The following is a 20,845-nucleotide window of genomic DNA, read 5'->3' as shown; positions in this document are numbered from 1 at the left end:
AAGTTATGCATTTTAATACATTCTTGCTTACCATTTCCCTGTACTCTGTCGACATGACAACACTTCTACTGCTGTGCCAGTTTCACATCTCTATGGCATACAGGAAGATGCCTATTGTTTTTACACTATTTAGTGCACAGTAGTTTATTTATTCTGTTTCTTTCTCTTTTTACCTTAATATTAAACCGTTCTCTATTCTGATTTTACATTTTAATAATTTTTAATAACCATTAGTCAATTAGCAATAAGGATAATAATTTGCCAACATTTAACTGCATAGCTAGATATTAGGTGTTAGTCATTCAGCTGTGTTTAAAATGAATTTGAAGAAAACAAAGTTGAGGATTGATGAGTATCAGTTTAGTGTGGTTCACTGAGCCTTTTGAAGATTTTTATCAAGCAAGTAAAAGGCATTTGGTCATGGAAGAATGAAAGCAGGATCAAGCCATCTGATTACATGAGATGTTTCCTTGGCAGTACGATGTGGCTTCCACATAAGGTTGAAACAAAAACCTACAACCCATGCAGCACTGCAGTACCATCCATTAGATCCAATGTGCCTAAAATAAAGAATTATAAATATAAATAATTATTCAAAATTTTCATTTTCAGCTAGCAATAAACCTCTCTTAAAGCGATACAGCTATTGGTTCCCTATGCTATACAACCGAGGTCAAGAAGGCCACAGCAAGGTTGATTGGCGATTCCAAACTGACCTTGTGTGAGTATGATTGAAGGAGTATGTGGTAGAGGTCCCTGATGCAGACAGTCTGTCCTTGACTTGTTCCAGCCTTGTGTTCAATACTTATAAGGACAGAATCTGGAACACCGCGAACCTTAAGTGGATTAGTGAACATAAAAAATGACAAAAACCAACAATTCCAGCTCTCAATAATTAATATCCTTTGTCAAAGTTTCCATGGTGATCGCGGAACGCTGGCCAATCACAGCCGAGATAACAGCTAGCTGTTAAATGATTTACGTCAAAACAAATAAATGGATGCAACTTACACTGTAACAGTTATTTAAGTGAATGAACAGTGAGTCAAACGTTGAAGATTTGATTATACATGGTCGAGAGGATGTTATAAGACTTTACACTTAGTGCATTTTTTTACTGCTTTTCTCAGCTGGATGTACACAATAGCCTGTGAATAACACCGCTGCAAAGTTCAGTTACGGACGCAGCGCCGCGGCTTATTTATACTAAATAATCAAACACTTGCCATCAAGTTGTCATCCCCAGCGACAGCTAGATACCCAAACTTCCATTCAGCTGACCATACAAATACATTGCGCTTAGCAAGCAAAGTAATACTATTCGAAGACTCATGCAGTCAAGTGTTGAACTGCTATATTGAAAACGTAACCCAAAAGTGATTAATTTTACGATCCCACTTTGCTTTATTTAGAAGATTGCGGGAGTTAAGTGGGGATAATTCCGAGTGCATTGAATGAAATTTAAACAGGCAGATCTTATAACTGAAATGTTAAAATTGTCTGACATTTTTTTTCTGAAAGTCGGTCCCTTGTGGTTGTATGAGAAAACTATCCGCGATCCCGGGTTGTATTGACGCTCCGTCCAATATTGGCCACACCAACTTCATGCAAACCTATACTGAAGAAATTCTTTGAAATTTGGAAAAGAAAACAACAAAACAAAACAACTCTGAATAATGTGACAATACCCTTCCAATACAGGGTCCCATTAAACCAGAGCGCAGACACAAAAACTGGAACCTGTCGTATACAGGACGCCAGTCTATAGTCAATGCACATATACAGGTGTAGTGAAAAATTCAGATTAATTTTTCACAACACCGTCACACACCCACTCTCGTTCCTTTAGATTTACCAGTTGTGCTGATACTGAAACATTAGAGCATTAGAAATTTTTTAACTACAATAGGCCATTCAGTCCAACAAAGCACACCAGTCCTATCCACTTAATTCCTCCAAAATAACAACTCGTGTTTTGAAGGTCCCTAAAGTCCTGATGTACACCATACTTCCTGGTAAGTTATTCCACGTAACTGTGGTTCTGTGTGTGAACATGCACATCTTTGAAAAGCCGGGAAAGCGAGGAGAACGTGTAGACAAATGATTCTACAACAGACCCCAGGGCTAATTACTTTAGTAACCTTGTAAAATACATTGTCCTTGTAAAATACATGGAATGTAAATATGGTTAAATGCACTTTGCTCTTTAATTGTTCCTATAAAGCTGGACACTATGCTGCTATGCTGCGCTGTTCAAGCAAACCAGGAATGTTTGCATGCTATATCAGACTGTAGCAAGCATATTTTATCGTGAAGGCGAAGTGCAGGGCAGGTTCCTTAGTCACGTGACTAGCACCTATGTACACATTAGGCTGGGGCTCAATTGCCAACGGTCCTGCGTTCGAGTTGGATTGATAATGTAAACATCCAATCAAACGATTGTTTTGCATGGCTCTCCCCCAATCACTGTGGAGTTACTGCATCACGTGGGTATTGAAGGCGGCACCTAATATATTATCCTCCATGTGACATATGCCTGACGTAACTGAGGCAGAAAGGACCAAGGGGATTTTGTTACAGGAGGCTGAGGATTGAAGGGAGGACTAACAAATTCATAAATAATATTACAAAGAAATCCTATTTACTGCTTTATTATGGTTACTTCGTATAGAGAAGTAATATAGATGATGCTTTAAGTCATCGAGATAAGGTCATAAAGGAGTCCCGCTTAGCTTTTTTTGTTTTATTCCCTACAAGTTTTTGGGCTTCTACGATCTCCTTGGCCTTAACTGCTTAGCCCGAAAGGTAAAAGAGGGCGGAAGAAAAAATGGTGTCGTGGATCATTTCACGATGTGTCGTGTGAGTATACATATTTAATACATTCTCATTTGCGCGAAGTACTAATTGTTAACTTTCCGACGATATCATATTTTGGTACCCTTGACGGCTGAAACAAGGCGGTGACTGTGTTGCGTAACCAGGTGCTGTACTTGATTAGTAATTATGAGATTCCGAAATTACGTCTTCTCATCAACCGGTGCATTTCAGTTTTCTTGGTTGCTAATTGTGTCCAGGGACACCCATCTGTTTTTTTCCCCAAACATGACAATCTTTTATAAGGTGTTGTTTTTTTTTTTGTTTTTTTTTTAAAGCATTTGTGTGGCAAAATACATTATACCAATTTTTTTTAAGTACTGTAGTCTGAATATTGTTTCACGTTATAGTGTGTCATAAAAACTTGTGTTCAGAAAATGCTCTTTCTGCACCTTTATACGAGCAAAACCTACGGCCTTGTTTTGAAAAATTTAGACAGGTCTTAGTGCTCCGCCTTTTTTTTAATTACCGGAAACCATCGTAGTTGAAGGCTAATTTATTTGGATATAAGAATTTTATGCGTTTTGGCTTGGTAACTGCTGAAGAGTGTAAACCGCTTTAGGCTTGAATTACAGAATTTTGTCAGGTTTTCATTCTAATCAATTTCTTAAAAAGCCAACTGGGAACAGTTAATTCAGTTTGACTGCTTGGGCAAATGATAAATAGCATTGGTTGGTCTTTATGTTCATATTCTTATTAAACGGCAGAGATTTATAGGGAAACAATTAAAATTAGAATTTTGTCAAGATAGTCGGGGTAAAACTAAGGAAAGTAAGATAATTTAATTGAATATTAATTCTACAGAAAAATCTTCATTAATGAGAATTAGGCGAGCTGTTCAAGAGGCTCGATTGAACAAATTGGTTTAAAAAACTATAGTCAACATATCCTATACATTAATGATCCACTGATGTTCTCATTTTTGAAAATTGTGCTCCTGTTGTGCATTTGAATCTAGCGACTACATCAATTTGTTAGAGGGTTTTAGAAACCTAAATATTCAAAGTCTAATAAATGGTAGGGGTTCATTCAGTCACACGTGCCTAGTTAGCTTATAATGAATTTGTTCTAATGTCTTATCCAGGTACTACCTTCCTGGTTTCTGCTTTAGCGGCATCACTTTGAAGTTTAATTCCCCCATGATCCTTTGTACTTCTGCTTAATTTATATCCGTGGTTTAAGATATTTAAATCACATTTTCCATTATGTACAAAAGTCTGACACTACTCCTTTGTTGTGTTAAATATGAATTAGCAGAGGGCTTAGCATTCTTTTTCCCCACACTGTTTTGTAGTTATTTTCTGTGCTTGCAACGCTGAGCTTTACTCATTGTGATGATTCTTGTACTGTTACACATTTTTAGCTTTACTCATTGTGATGATTCTTGTACTGTTACACATTTTTAATCACTTAATGAAATTAAACAATGAATAGGTGAAAACATGTATCTTTCCCATTCTGTAGAAACAACTGCATTTTTGCCCAATCATTTTGCAAGGCTTAAACTTTAATTTTGCCTTTTGTGTTAGTTATTTGGAGTAGATGTTGACTCCCCTGTTTCTATTAATTATTTACACAAATTAAGTACAAAGTAGTATTTGCGGCTTCCAAATATTGCAGATGTCCACCTCTGTATAAAACAGTACAATTTATGAACAAGTTTAGAGGTGCTGATTAAAACAATACTTTGGTTTCATATATGAAAATTGTTGTTTCTACATTCATCAGTGTAAAATATAACAACAAGTTTAATTACACTAATTTTTCTAGTTCTTAGTTGTCTTTGACTGTTAGTTAAGAATCAGTGTTGCAAGTTATAACTTAAGTGTTGAATGGTAAGTCATTGTTTAATGCTTCTGGCTGTATGCTGCCATAATGAGACATAATTTTGATTACTTTCTTAATTATACAAATGCTTAACATTGGCAGCATAATATTTAGTGTAAAGGTTCCCGAAAAGTTGAAAAAAAACATGCATTTTTTATGTGCAGGTAATTAAAAGCACAGCGAAATATAAATTGTTACTGCATATAATAAGCTAGGGAGATAGCAGAGTTTCAGTAAAATTAAATGATTCACTTGCAAAAAACAAGTAGTATGCCAGTGATATTTCTCATGTTGTGAAGCATTTCTGCTAACAAACAATACTTTGTACAAAATGTGTAGGTTACGGAGCATAGTGCTGAAATGTTTTTTATAAATGCTATTAGCTCTTTAGACATTCAGATGCAGTTTAAGCAGTTAGTCTTGGGGCTTTGTAGACAAAAAGTTGCTGCTAGACATTTGTACATATTTTTCTTTTTTTGTGATTACTCCATGATTAACTGATTCTCATGTTTTAAAAGTTTGTCTATTTAAAGAATACTTTTAGATTATTCTAAACAGACTTATAATGTTGTATAATTACAAATTTTATAATGCTGACTGTGCTAATTTTTAGGACAAACAAAAATGACTTCAGTCCAGTGTAGAATTGTTTGTTTTCATACCTACTTTCCAAGTAACAGCTGCTATAAAAAGATTGTTAAATTTCAGTTCACAAGGCCAACACTTTTTGAAATACAGATGTAAATTTAAAAATCATTCTTCGCATTAAAAATCATTGACTAGTGTATTGCACAGACCTCTGGTCCTCAAATAAGAGAATGGAAAATGTAGACAGATGTGGTGCATTGTGGAAGTGCAAAAGAAAAGAATTTTTTTTTATTGAAAGAAAGAAAAGAGCATGTTAAACACAAATATGATCTAATGGCAGAATGTGATGAAACATTAAAGCCAAATCTTCAAAACAAATATAGATGATGGCCTTTCATAAATGCAGAAAACTTTTCTTGATAGACTTGACAACTTAATTGGGGCAATTAATCTTATTCTTGGTATGATTGTTTTCTAGGAATTCTTTCCAGTTTCATTTGCAAGTGAATTTACTAAACAAATCTGGCTTTCCAAACTGACAAACAGTTGCTGTTGCATCCTGAAAGTTTTGTTGCATTGTTTCACAGAGATTTGACAAAGACAAAGATATAATGACCAAATTTCTGAGAATGATGATGCAAATGTGAAATTAATGTTCTGTTCAATGAAGTGGAGGCGAAGAAAAACATAGTACTTGGTGGCTTAAGCAGTGATATGAGCAACAAAAGGAAATGGATGGAGTGTTACAATGTGTGTTAAGAATCTTGCAGCCCACCATTTGAGTGTCATACAGAAGTACATCATGGCCACAGAGAAGGAAAAAAAAGTAGGAATACGGGGGGGGGGGGGGGCGTCTATCAACTTTAATCTTTAAATTTCCACTTTAATCTTGTAGTTTAATTTGTCATTAAAGTAGAATATCATAAACTTCATCTTAAAATCAATGTTGAATGAAATTGTTTCTCATACTCTGTCGTAACTAAAGTAACACATTAAATGTTTTGTATTCTATGTTCCCCATCCCAGTTGTTAATTGCTATGTGCTTCATAAATGAGATTTCACACCTACAGGACCTGCAGGCAGCGATCGCTGCACAGCACACAGTAAATTTATGATATTACAGCTCTCTGACCATTTTAGAATACTAAAATGTATGCTTGATATTTTTTTGATGGAACTCATTAAAGCATTTACTTAGCATGTTGGGGCACAGTGGTAGAGCTACTGCTGCTGCTTCACAGTAAGGGGTTAATAACCCTGGTTTCCCCTGCATGGAGTTTGGAAGGAAACCCACCAGGAAAACATACAAAGGCATGCAGGTTAGGTGAATCGTGATGCTAAATTAATGTTACTAGTGTATGTATCTGCTTGTGTTCACCTTGTGATGAGCTGACGTCTGGGACATAGCCTGCTTACTGCAAGGCAGCAGCGCTTCCGCCATGCCACCGTGCCCCAATGTATAATTATTAATAGTATACATTATTTAAATTAACAATTCATTTGTAAAATGTGATATACATACTTCTAATGTATTTCATCATAAAAATATCAAATTTACATACTAGTATTCTAACAGCACACACATCCAAGAGGATACTCTTGGAAATCTAAATCAACTTAGAAGCCAGTCATCATCATGGGGCAGGAAATCAGTATGAACTATAAATACGCACTTGCTTCTAATCTTCTATTTGTGATGCCTTCTAACAACACTAAAGCAGCCTTGGCCATTTCATGCACTGTTATTATTATAGAATGATCACAATCAAGTGCCTTAAATTTGTAAACAATATGAAATTAATTTTGGTATATTTGTTAAAGGCCGTGTCATGGATACAAATTTAGAAAAGTGAGTGTGGAAACGGGTGTACGTAACATTTTTATGCGTACACACTGTTTATACATGAGACCCCAGGTCACTTTGTCTAGAGTGCTGCCACTTTTTCCGCGAGCAAATGGTGTTCAGGACTTTTTTTGGTTTGGGTGGTTCTGACTTACATTGTGCAAGCTGGCTGACCATATTCATTGACAATGCAAACCGCTATATACCGTTGCTGATGCCACGTTTCTTTTCCCATCAGATATGTCATATGAACACCCATTGGATCAGGTGGTGAATGCACCTGTCATGAAATGCTGCACCCCTTTGTCAGTCCACTGAGGGTTCTGTAATTTAGTTCTGTCACTGTGGCAGTTTTTTGTGCCAGAAATGTGCTGTGATTGACTGCTGTTGTTTGTGTGTCAGCTATGTTGTATGCTGTGCCCCAAATGTGCTGTATCTGAGCTATGTGGTGCAGTGTGCATGACTGTGTTTTTCCTGTCCATAGTGATCACTCTTGTGTATTTCCGGTCAGCAAATGCAGTGTCTGCGTTTCTGCGTACCCTGAGAAGTAGTCGAAGCCCAAAATTGTGGCTACTGTGGCTCGCACATCCAATTCATGGGTTGTGCTGTCAATTTATATGCAGACTATGCAGTTTTTTTTGGTGTGGGGAAAAAATGATGATTAAGTGAAATAGATTGTCATTATTTAAGTGTTTTTAGTTACAGGATTTTCTTGGATTATGCTCTGCTGACTTACATTTAAGGTTTCATAACTACACATTTTATCATGTTGACTATGCTTTTTTTTTTTTTTTTTTTGTTAGGTGTGGAAAAAATACAAAACAAGTAAAATATAGAATGATTTGTGCTTGGTGTGTGTGTCCTGCGGTGGGCTGGCGCCCTACCTGGGCTTTGTTCCTGCCTTGCGCCCTATGTTGGCTGGGATTGGCTCCAGCAGATCCCTGTGACCCTGTGTTAGGATATAACGTGTTGGATAATGGATGGATGTTTTAATGCATACTTAAAAAGCGGTAACTGATGCAAACGTTTTTAAAACTTTAGTTTACTTTAGTTCAGAAGGCCAGAACTGTTAAAATACTGATTTTAATTTAGTCATTCGTAGTATTATTAAAAACCATGCCATGTTTCTTTCCCCAATAGGTATGTTGCTTGAACTCATGTCGGATCAGGTGGTGGATGAACCTCCCACAAAACACTATCTGTTGCCACTCTGCCAAGCTTCCTGCAATGTTGTTCTGTCTACTCCTTGATTTAGTAGCACAGTACTATTGGAGTATTAATTTTAATGTGATAGTTTCAGATAGATTAAAAAAATTGTAACCTCATTGTTTGTTGTCTTTTGTTACCTGTCATGGCAGCATTTTTTAAAATATATTTTTAATATACAGTGGTTTATGTTTCTGCTCCTCTGTCCCAGTATCTTGGGGGTATATCCTAGATTGGGCACTCTGTGTGGAGTTAGTACATTTTTACCATGTTTACCATGTCTCATAGTGCATTTTGAGAATCTCCCATCTATTTCTCCCGAGCACAGACCTGATATTGTAGTACGAGTAGATCTTTTGATTCATTATCTGTTGTCTCCACCAAAACACCTATTCACAACTGCGTTTTCAAGAAGTATTCATTTCTTCTTGATTTCTGAATTCCTTTCTCACCGTTTTCCGTTCCTATTCGTACACCGGGCTTCGGCTAGTAAGCTGAATATTTTTATTCGGAGGTTCAAACATAACATTTAAAATAGGGGTTTAATGTTTTGATAAAGGAAAATGTTTTAAGTGACTGTTAACTGTTCCATCATAAAGTATTTTCTGACCAAATAATCAGGAGAGAATTATAGTGGTGTTCATCTCATGAGAAAGTACAGGTTTGGATCGAACTCTGGTCTTAGCATTTAATCTATCAAGTTACAGTGTTAGGTTAAAACCTAACCTATACTGGTACAGTTACCTACTCCACTACTTAAAATTAAAAAAGATATATTACCAAGGAAAATGCAAAGAAGCAAAACCATTTAGCTCTCTAGCATTTACCCTACGGGTTAATGCTTTACATGTCATGTGCTGGTTGCCTGCTTACCCACCTCCAAAGTACTACAGACACTCTTCAATTTTTTTTATTTCTTTCTGCTAGTCAGGCATTGCAACAAAACTCGATGCCAAATACATACTCAGAGATGGTTTTAAAGGGTGTGTGTGTGTGAACCCAGAAATTACTTTGCCTTAAGTGGCCTATAAGGCTTTAATGGAAAACCCAGGCCCTTTTTTTTTATTTTTTATTTTTTTTTTAATTTAAAGCTCTGTGTTGCCATCAAGCGGCATGGAGGCTGCATCTATTTGTATCTGAATAGGGGCATGAGCATTCTATCTCTATCATCCGTGAATCTCATCTAATTCCTCCTGTGCTGCCATTATTGCTGCCATTGTTTCTGCTATAGTGTCACTGATGGTTTTGGTTCTGGTACACTATTCTAGACCGGTTGTAATGGCTACTGCCTTCCTCACAGGTGGCGCAGTGGTAGTGCTGCTGCTTTGTAGTAAGGAGATTGTGGGTTCGCTTCCCGGGTCCTCCCTGTGTGGAGAGTGCTTTGAGTAGTGAAAAAAGCGCTATATAAATGTAAAGAATTATTCTCAGAAGGATGCAGAGGTATGTATACTGTCATTGCAGATTTTTTGATCTGTCTGCAATGACACCTTCCTGTGACTATGTTGAAATAGCTGTTCTCTTCCATCCTCTTGCCAGACAGGCAACACTCCACAGAAATGCACATCAGATGATACAATCTATTAGTGTGCAGTTTGTGTCAGGTCTGGCATTAATGGCATGTTACCATCTGAACCTAAGTAAGATTTAATTTTTTGATCACATCTTTATCTGTTATGTAGCACTACAATACATCTAAAGCAGTGTTTATGCAGAGATACTTGACATTTTCAGGGTGGACTGATTTACAGTGGACGTGCAGCTTTTTTGATCCAGCCTTTTTGTTAACCTTGATAAAGGTGAAATCTGCTCTGAAGCAGATACAAATTTTTTTTTGGGTCAGATCTTATCCAGTACTGCCATATAAGATGAATTGAGGCCTGCATCATATTTTGAGCATTGCTTGAGCTGTGTTTCTAGTCCTTAATTTGCTTTTGTTTTGCTCTGGTATATTTTGTTTAACAATTTGTTTAGAACTCTGCTTATACAAGTAAGTTTTGCCGTCTTGGTCTTTAAAAAGTAGTGGTGTACCACTGTTTGTGGACGGTTTGTCAAAATCTACGCTCTTAAGTGTGCTAGAAAATCGGGTATCTAAATAAAGCCATGTCTTTTCTAAATGTATTGAACTGTAGCTTATGTTTCATTATATGTGTTGGTAATTGGTTGTATGCTCCATCTAGAAAAAAAAATGTTTTTAATTAACATTTTTGTTTTTCTAGCCAATACATTTTTTTTCCTCCCTAACATTCCATTTCCGTTCTAGACTAAAGTCTGTTTCAGCACATTTGGTACAAAGTAAAGACCAAACATGTAAAGCATGTGCAGACACATAAGTGATTTTCACCATGCCACAATTATTCCCTTTGTGCCGCCAAAGTACTATGCAGTATATACATCTAGGTTGAGGTGAACGTTACTGACCTGTTAACAATGCATATAATGTGTGTTATGTATTTGTAGCATGTAGCTGCTTATTGTTACAACTGCATCGCTTCCTTTTTAAAATTGGACTGATGTGATATTTTGTATTGGATAATTGTTTTATTACTTTCAGTGTGTCAATTTTCATTTTCCTTATAGTGCGCAGTGCTTATGATGCCAGATTTGTGCTGGACTCATGTGACCTTGTTCTAGACTTGAAAATGGATGGGTGAAATTAAAAAAGTATTGCTGTATTTTTTTAGTAAATATTCAGTAATTTATTTTTTACTGTTCAACTCAGATTCAGGATTTTTCTTTTTGGATTTATTTATATTTGTTATAAAGAAAGAGGTGCACATGGTCAAATTATAATGGAAGAGATGCTCATTTACCTTTGGCACTTGTTATGGGTAGATTATTTTGGATGAAACTTCACTACAACCCAGAATACCACACCCCCTTCTCTAATATAATCTTTTGGGAGTATTTTGCCAGAAGTTGCAATGCTGTGTTGGCAGTTATTGTAGTGTCACACCCATCATTATAAATAAGAAAGTCAGACCTCAACTAAGGACAAATACTAAACTGCACAAAAACATTTTGTAATGTTTTGACCAAAAATAAGTAGAAAAGACATTAGTGGAGAACATAGTTTGTCTTGGCCTCTTAGGGAAGCTGGATAGAAATAATTTCTGCATTTTCATTTGAATCTTCTTTTTTCCTAAAGAAGTGGATTTCTAGGTAGCTGTGTGGATTTTTTATGTCAAATACATTTTCTGTAACAAACATGAGCAAAATAGTGATGGCCATGCCTAGCAACTTAGGAATGTTTGTGCTCAGAAAAAGCACATTTCAATGGGCCCAGTAATTTTTTCTCCTCTCCTAATTAAAGCTTTGGCTTATTTCAAGATAACTGATGGGTTTTTTAGGAAAAGATATTGACAGATTTAAGCATTGTTGTGATTTGCTGTAGCATTGTTGCAATTTTAGTTTGTACATGTTGGAAATAATGAGAATTAAGTGTGATTTATTGAAGTGCAATTGCATACTGTAGTTTAGATCTTATTGGCACACATTTGAAAACATAGTCAGGATTAAGTTTATTACGCAAAGCTGTGAGATATATAATATATATATATAATATATATATATATATATATACAGTGGAACCTCGAGATACGATCACCTCTGTATACGAGAAATTCAAAATACGAGGAAAGTATGAGCGAAAATTTCTGTTCTAAATGCGAGCATTGGCTCGCGTAACGAGCCACGAGCCAGGCTGTGGGTATAGTTCGCGGCTTAGCGAGGGGGGCGTGGTAGCAGTTGCGAGCCGCGATCTGCGGTGTCTGCGTTTCTCACTTAAGTGCACAGGTGGGAAACTGCCCACATCCATGATTGTTCCTGTGGCTGATGGGCTGCAGCTGCCATGTCCTCCCCGCATATATAGAGAAGCGCGAGCCGGTTAAGGGGGAGAAGAAGTGAGAGGAGAGGGAGAGGAGAGGGAGAGGAGAGGGAGAGGAGAGGGAGAGGGAGAGGGAGAGGGAGAGGGAGGGCGGGCGGGCAGGAGAGCAGGCTCGCGTGTAGCTGAACAGTGAGCTGAACAGGCGAGCCAAACAGCTGAAGCAGGACGGTGTAGAGAAGGTCAGCTGCATTAAGAGTGTCTCGCCTGTTGCAGAGCCCGCAGGTGAGACGCTAACAGAGAAGAAGCACCGGGGATTGTCGTCTGTTTTTTAAACACTGCATCCTTTTGACGTTTTAACCTCGTGTTAAAGGATTGTTATTCTTGTGTATTTTAAACCTCCACTTCACAACTGTTTTAAGGATTATTTATTTAAACATTTATTGACTGCTCTACTGCACTTTGGACACCTGTTTTGATTCTTTTAATAATCAGTTATATTATTTACCAGTGTTATTTATTAAAGGTAGACTACAGTATATATAATTTATCAGTGTTATTTGTTAGGAAAATTGATTTTTATGTTAATATATTTGGGGTGCGGAACGGATTAACTGGATTTCCATTATTTTCAATGGGGAAGTTTGTTCTAGATACGAGAAATTCGCTATACAAGCTCAGTGCTGGAACGAATTAAACTCGTATCTAGAGGTTCCACTGTATATATATATAAAATCTTTTTTTTTTTTTTACTCAGTAAAATATTTTACAAATAATCACTCATGTAGTGCAAAATCTACTGTGACAAAATGATAAACTTCACTAAATTTGCTAGAGCATTTTTAAACGTTGAGCTAAATCAAAACTATGGTAGCTTGTTCTTGAAATTTGAATAAACTTATTTCACAAATGTATTGCTCTTGTATGTGTATTTTCTCTTTTGGGGAAAAAAATGAGAAGTGGTTCAGCAAGGGCGTTGCAATCGATCTGGTGAAATACTGCCACACATTTCAGTGGTGGTTCTTGTCCCTGGGTCCCATGCTGCTTAATAAGGCTCAGTATAGTTTTCAAAAGATTTTCAGAGAGCAGATCAAGATAACCTGGATGAAACTTGTCATGCAAGGATGCACTAATGCCTAAAGGGAACTTCTAGAGAAGCAGTTTAGCAGTAGGGGGACATGTTATCCTGAAGCAGAACATTAGTAAAGTTTAAATGTGTATAGCTTATTAATTGATTGAATCATGTGAAATATTGCTATAGTTTGCCTATTAGGCTTGTATAAAAATTATGCATACATGGAAATGGTATGTTCTAACACTGTTCCAGTGGTAAGCTTGGCCATATTTAATCGAAACGGCAAAAGAGAGAATTTTTTTTCTTCATTTGTATAGCGCTTTTCTCACTACTCAAAGCGCTCAGCAATTGCATGTTAAGGGCCTTGCTCAAGGGCCCAACAGAGCAGAGTCCCTATTGGTATTTCACTTTCTGGGTTTAGAAAATGGATGAATGAAAAATTAACTGCTATGGTATTGTCAGGATTGGCAAATAAGAAAAATAAAATATACCATCTAACCGTATATGCTACACCTGAATCAAATAAGTATTTAGTACAAAAAAAATTGTACAAAAAAATTGTAATTATGCAAGTATAGAAAGACCATTCACAGATTGACCATTGAAATCTGAGATGTGCAGTGGTTAAAGCTTCAGTCCAAAATCCCTGTTGGATAACTATGGGTGTTGAGTTGGCATTGAACCCCTGTTTGGGATTTTTTCCAGCCATTTTATTGTTCTTTTGATGTCCCAAAGATGCCCATGTCAGACTATTTCTACCCCTTTATTTTCTAACATATTTAAACAGTTCTTCATCACAGGTAACGGATGCTTATGCAGACAGCATTGTGTACAAGGCAGAGGGTCGATTAATTGGTGAGTGTAGACTCACTCCATGTGTTTAGTACATGAGAGAGCCCCATGCTTTTGGGGTAGGTATCGGCTCCCCATAACTCTGAACTGGGTAAAGCTATTTGGAAATTGGATGTTTGTAATTTACTCAGTGGAATGTACATGGGAAAAGTGTATTGTGATACATAGCAATTAATATAACATTTTCAATATTAATTATTCTTTATTGTTAGTAAATCTATGAAACTACTGGATGATATACTTTTAGCCCATTTGTTGTGTATAGTTACAGTAACAAACCTGGATCAAGTGCACTGTACCTTATTTATTGTCTTTCTTTAAATCTACTTTTCATATATACAGTAATCCCTCTTATCGCGGGAGATAGGTTCCAAGGCCGACCGCGATAACTGAATTTCTGCGAAGTAGGGACACCATATTTATTTAATTATTTAACGTGTATTTGGACGTTTTTAAACCCTCCCTGTATTGTTTACAACCCACCATTTACTCTATTAATAACAGGGACAACTGCTAAGCAATATGAAATCGGTAGATAAGTTTATACTTACTGTATAGCGAAGTACACGTAGCAGCTTGTAGGCGGTCATGACGTCGTCGACCTTGTTGCAAAGATTCCTAAAGCAGATTCCATCCAGACTACTGCCTTATCACGCGCCCTGGTTAAAGGACAATGCGGCCGTAGATCTTATATGCTTTTCCTCCTTTTTAAATAAAAAGAATCATGGACTCATTTATGCTGTAATGCTGTCCTGCAGCGGTGTAGCTGTTCCCTTCCTTCAACATATCCAAAACTTTTACCTTTTCTGCAATCATTTGCATCTTCTGTTGGTGCTTGGACACGGCCCCTGAAGCAGTAGCACGTTAATGCTGAATGAGTGAGATGAGACTTCCTGGTTAATGCAACACTCCGTCGCTGAGCCAATCAGCAGCACACAGGAACTTAACTGCGTGCTCTGATTGGGTAGCTTCTCAGCCATCTGCCAATAGCATCTCTTGTATGAAATCAACTGGGCAAACCAACTGAGGAAGCAAGTAAAAAGACCCATTGTCCGCAGAAACCCGCGAAGCAGTGAAAAATCCGCGTTATATATTTAGATATGCTTACATATAAAATCCGCGAAGTCGTGAATTCGCGAAAAGTGAACCGCGAAGTAGCGAGGGATTACTGTAGTAGCATTTTTCAGTGTGAGTTAATTTATTAATGTCTTGAACCTACTGTACTTGCTCAGATACAAGACTGCAGGATGCCGAGAACTTTTCTGCTGAAAAGAGTGCCGTGGTATTAGCCACCCGTGAAAGGTCCCTGGTGATCTATATCTTCCATATAATGTTTGTTGCTGTATAAGAGCATTTATCTGCACAACAGAGCAGTCAGCAAAGATAAACTATGGACATACGAGGTGCATATAAGCCTACACAATTGTACTAGTCTTTCTGTCTGTGCAGACAGGAAAAATTGTGGAAGTTTATACAGAAACTTCTGGAGCTATAAGGAACAATTAATAGCCTCTATGCTCCCTTGTTAATAAGAAAAGTTGTTACCTGTATTAAATAACACAATTTTAAACCATACTATTTGGATCAGTTTAGATATACAGATCGTCTGTTACACATGTAATGTAATTTGTTTCAACCTCTCCTACAAGTCGCATCACATGTGTGTGACACTATGGATGGCAGGAAGGCAGTTCATGTTGTGGCCACCAGGTGATGCTGTAGCTCCCCAAACACCTGACACAGGCAGGATTGGACTGCAGTTCAGAAAACAAGAGGAATTATTAAAGGGAATGTCATTACTGGCAAGTGTTTACCACACCACAGCCATGGTAATAAAGCACAAGATATTGTTCTTGTGGCTGATCCTTCAATTAGCTGCAAACTGACTGCACAGATTGTGAACCAATTGAGTACAGGGAGAGCTGCAGGGGTCTGTGGTATCTGGGGTGAACTTCTCCGTGCTGGTAGTAAGGTGGTCCTCCTTGCATTGCAAGCAATCTTTGCTTCCATTTCGGTGACAGGTGTTATCCCAACTGACTCTAAAATGGGACTTATTGTCCCTATCTAGAAAGGGAAGGGTGATTGCCTGGATTGTAGCATCTATAGGGGGATAACACTGCTCTCAGTGCCAGGTAAAGGTCTTGCTAGGGTCATCCTCGATAGCATCTGTGACCACTTGCTCATCTACCAGCAGTGTTCTCCCTAGCGTCTTTTAGCTGGGTGCTCTGCGAGCAGGCTGTACATGCTAATAGCAGGAGCGGAGCGGCACTTTACAAGCAAAGAGGATGTGGAGGTGGGCGGGCGAGAGGAGGACTGATAAAATAAAAAATAGTATAGTGGAACCAGCCTGTCAAACGTTGTTTGAAAAGCTGTTGGAACACTGTAAAGAATTGGGTTGTTCCTTTTAACAACATCTCAATGATGAAATATTATGGAGGGTGGGTGCGTCCTGGGAAAGTTCATTTAATTAAATAAACATATTTGCACTAAAGCGGTTTCTTCTTTGGGGCGCCGCGGCGCAGTGAGCATGAGCTTCGGTGTGTCCGACGTGCATAAATTAAACTGTCGTTTAGTAATATAGATTTTTCTTCATTAGGTTTCCCATACTTTTTTTCATTGTTTTCACTTTTCTTCCCAACAGCGACAATACTTGTGCCTCTTGGTTTGTCATAACAATTATTAAAAATTTTTGTTAGGGTTGCAGGATCCTGAATTGGATACTTCTTAAATTTAATAAAAATATTCTGGCACAAGTGTCAAACCTTAAAAAAGGAAGTCCTATTGAGCATTGGGAAAAAAATTAATAATAATTAACTAATAAAAATCGTGCACATTTAATTTTCCCCACCATGAAATTTCCCCGTCCCGCCCTACCCGGCTACTTTTTCATGCCATTCGGCTGTAAAAAATTTCAGGGGAGAACACTGTACCAGGGACCAGAGCAGTCTGGTTTTATACCTAAGAAGTTTACCATTGACTGCATCATGGCACTGAGGTTTCTCATTAAGCACAAACGTGAATATTGACAGTTTCTTTGTAGCCTTTGTCAATTTTCATAAAGCGTTTGACTCCGTTGATCGAGCTGCTCTGTGGGACTTCCTGAGACTTTGCGGGATCACCCCAAAGTTGCTGGATATCATGGCCGGCCTGCACGCTTTTACTGTGAGTGCTGTGCAGAGTAGAGACAGAGTCTCTGCATTTTTCCCAGTTGATTCTGGGGTTCATCGGGGGGGGGGGGGGTTCTCTTGCTCCTACTCTGTTCAGTGCTTGCATGAACTGGGTGTTAGGCAGGTTTGTGGGGTCCAGTGGCTGTGGGGCATCTGTTAGTGAAGAAAGATTCAGTGATCTTGATTTTGCTGACAATGCTGTGTTCTTCATTGATTGAATGAAGGCTCTGATCGGGGCTCTTGAGAGAGTGTGAGTGAGGAGTCTGAGTGTCTGGGCTTGTGAGTGTCTTGGATAAAAACCAGGATTCAGGCCTTTAACTCTTTTAGGGCTAATTTTTTTTGTTTCTTTTCTCCCAGGGCTGAATATTTTTCCAAAAACTAACTTTTTTTAAAAAAAAGAACACCAAGCAATTGAAATCAACAAAAAATATTTACTTTTGACAAATGTTATTGTCTTGCATGTTGTATGAGCCTGCATACTCTATGATTTCACATACATATCACATACATTTTACACAGCAAAGTCCTGCAAAATCTGATCTCACTCAAAGCAGCCAATTTCTGTCATTGCCACATTGCACTGCTTACAATATGTGTTGCTTTGGTGCCTACTTTTCAATTGTCTGTTGCTGCACTTTCTCACATATATTGTTAGTGTGTACTGTAGAGAGACAAGTCACCCGTTTGCCATCGTGCCATGCCACTGCCACCAAGTTTTCTGCCCGCATGAAAACCGTATTGTCACCTCTTTTCATCTTCAGCCTGTCTGGCTTTAACTGTGAAGCCATGTGTATCCTGTTCACCCTCACTGTGCCACAAACTCCAATTCCTCTGCTCTGTAGCTCCATGAACAATTCTGGGCATGTATAAAAATTGTCCAAATGTACACAACATGACCCAAATGTTCATAGCCCTGAAGCAGCTTCAGCACAACCTGACATGTCAAGGGACAGTTCTCTCTAGGGATGCACCAATACCACTTTTTTGTAAAACGAGTACGAGTACTTGCATTTCAGTACTCGCTGATACCGAGTACTTGCCGATACCGAGTACTTAATAAAAACATGATTTAAATTTACAGGTAACAGCTTTAGTCACATAATTTAACAAAAAAACAAGAAACTCTCGTCTATCCACTGGGAGGTTAGGCTAATTAGCGACATGGGGCTAACACTGCTTGTCCAAATATCCGTGGTGAAACTAAACGCAGAGGAGGCTTGCAGTAGGCTGTGGATATGTTTTTTCACGGAGTCGTGTAGTTTAGGCAGCTCCGTGTCAGTCATGTAGCGGCGGCTTGGGACATCATATCTGGGCTCCAGAACATGGAGGAGACGCAGGAATCCCACATTTTCTACCTCCGAGAGTGGCTGGTCAGTCAATGCAATGTACTCGATAATTGCCTGTGTTATTTTCACAGCACGTGGATTGTCTCTGGACATTTTCTCTTGTCTTGCAAGAGTTTGCTGCAGCGTGGGTTGTGTTGGTTTAGAAGCGTGGGTAAACTCTTTGCACTCGTTGTCGTGTTGGGATTTTAGGTGCTTGATTAAATTACTTGTGTTAAATGCGCTACCTTTTGAGCCTCCTCTGGACAATTTCGCTGAGCACAATTTGCAGTCCGCCTTTGTTTTGTCGTCTTCATTCACTTTGAAATAGTTCCACACGGCTGACATGTCTCGCCTCGCCTTCTCCCCGCTCTGAGCTGCAGCCGGGGCCTGGGGGCGGGCACTCGGCGCCTGTGATTAACCCCTTACACGCCGCTCAAACATAGACATTTCTCAGACCGTGGTATCGGTCCCCGGTATCGGGGGACTTTTAACGAGTACTTTAGAAAATGTGGTATCGAGGCCGATACCAGATACCTGTTTCGGTATCGGTGCATCCCTAGTTCTCTCTTTGAAAGAAGTACTTTCCTGTATATATAATTACTTTCAGGCAACAACCAGTGTTTGCTTCTGCCAGTACAAAATCCTTTATGCCATACTTTGTGGGCTTGTCTGGCATATATTTGCAGAAAAAAAGGTGTCCCTTTTATTTTATCATAGATTCATACACAGACAAATCACAGCCAGGCTGATAAAATTGTGTCTATGTTGGTTCCACAGTGTCAAGCAGGGGCTGAACTTTATGCATGGCGTTATAGCCTGGCTCACCCGATGGGATTTGCTTCTGTTTATTACAGAAGTGAATAAAACTTTGCAGCATCACGTACCTATCATCACGCTGCATAACATGTCCAAAGCCACCAGGGGACAAAGCACGTTTGGACCAATGCTCCCTGAAGTTATATCACCAGTTCTGTCCCATCTCTATTTGTAATGCCACAGCGCGCTTCATCTCGTCTTTTGTTGTGGGTTTCCACTTTGAAAAACGAGAATGCGATGCAAGCGCAGCCTGCAATTCAAAAAATTTCTCTGCCTACCTGTTTGTCTCGTCTGACAGTAGCTGAAAAGCAGCATCAGGAGAGATCAGCCTGAAGTAGTTCAGCAGCTGGTGATCTGTCGTGTCCAACAGCAAGCCATGCCGTCTTCTGAAGTCCGGTAGCCAGTTCGGCTCCCACGGATCAATGTCTGTGTATTCCTCCCACGCGAACCTTGCCGTAGATGTATCGGCTGCGCGAATGCGCTCAGCTGGCAGCGGATCAGCTGACGCGGCATCGGCTGGTGTCCGATCAGCTGATGCTGGCTTCTCGCTCTCTTGTTTGATCTCCTGATCACTGTCAATAAAATCCGATTCTGAAAAATCACAGACCAACTCCGCGATAATGCACAAAAACATTGTGTGCTGAGTGTTTTCTTTTCTGCACTCGCTTCGCTCCCTTGTGACATGTCGATGCCATCTTGCCATTGTTTACATTACGCAACTCACGCACACGCAAGGATTAGTTGCCGAGTCAACGAGTCTAGCATTCCTCCAAGCACAGAGGGAATGCCTGCGACGTGACAGTGAGTTTTGTCGCCATTAACAGCTGATTGTCGCCCTCTATCCCTGGATGTTGACTTTTGTCGACATTCACCCTCAACCCCTCCTGTCGACAAAAGTCAACATCCACCCTAAAAGAGTTAATGACCTCATGGGCAAAGCCATCAGCAGTGTGTCTGCAGAGAGAATGCCCTCGACGAGAGGTTTACTTACTTCAGCAGCGACAGTCATGTATCTGGTGACTCTTCCTATGAAGTCAGTAGACGGATTGAGAGTCTAACGTGGTCATGAGGTCGCTGGAAGAGGGGTGTATGGCACTCCTGATATCTTTGCAAAAGAATGATGGTCCAAGTTTTTAGAGTTCTGGTGCTTCCTGTTTTGTTATATTTTTGTGAGACATGGATGCTATCCAGTGACCTGAGACGATGACTGGACTCCTTTGGTACTGTGTCTCTTCAGAGAATCCTTGAGTACCACTGATTTGACTTTGTGTCAAATGAGCAGGTGCTCATGGAGTCGCAGATGAGGCACATTATACCTGCATTGTGAAGGAGTGTCTGTTATGGAACAGTGGCCATGTGGCATGATTCCCCAAGGGTGATCTGGTTCACAGGATCCTCATTGTTGAGGACCCAAGTGGCTGGACCTGTCCAAGGGGATGCCCACACAACAC

General features: G+C 39.0%; 1 protein-coding gene across 1 annotated transcript in view; it reads left to right on the top strand.

The window, feature by feature from the left end:
* Positions 1 to 2,533: 2,533 nt before the first annotated feature.
* reep3b (receptor accessory protein 3b) overlaps positions 2,534 to 20,845 on the top strand; it is a 105,507-nt gene continuing 87,195 nt past the window's right edge. The window contains exon 1 of the mRNA XM_028795371.2: positions 2,534 to 2,859. Coding sequence (XP_028651204.1) covers positions 2,828 to 2,859 — 32 coding nt within the window. The 5' untranslated portion in view covers positions 2,534 to 2,827. The remainder of the gene's footprint in view (positions 2,860 to 20,845) is intronic.

The sequence above is a fragment of the Erpetoichthys calabaricus genome, chromosome 2, assembly GCF_900747795.2.
Source record: "Erpetoichthys calabaricus chromosome 2, fErpCal1.3, whole genome shotgun sequence".
In the NCBI taxonomy this organism is placed as follows: Eukaryota; Metazoa; Chordata; class Cladistia; order Polypteriformes; family Polypteridae; genus Erpetoichthys; species Erpetoichthys calabaricus.
Note: the sequence above shows the minus strand (reverse complement) of the source record. Positions and strands in the feature narration are given on the sequence as shown.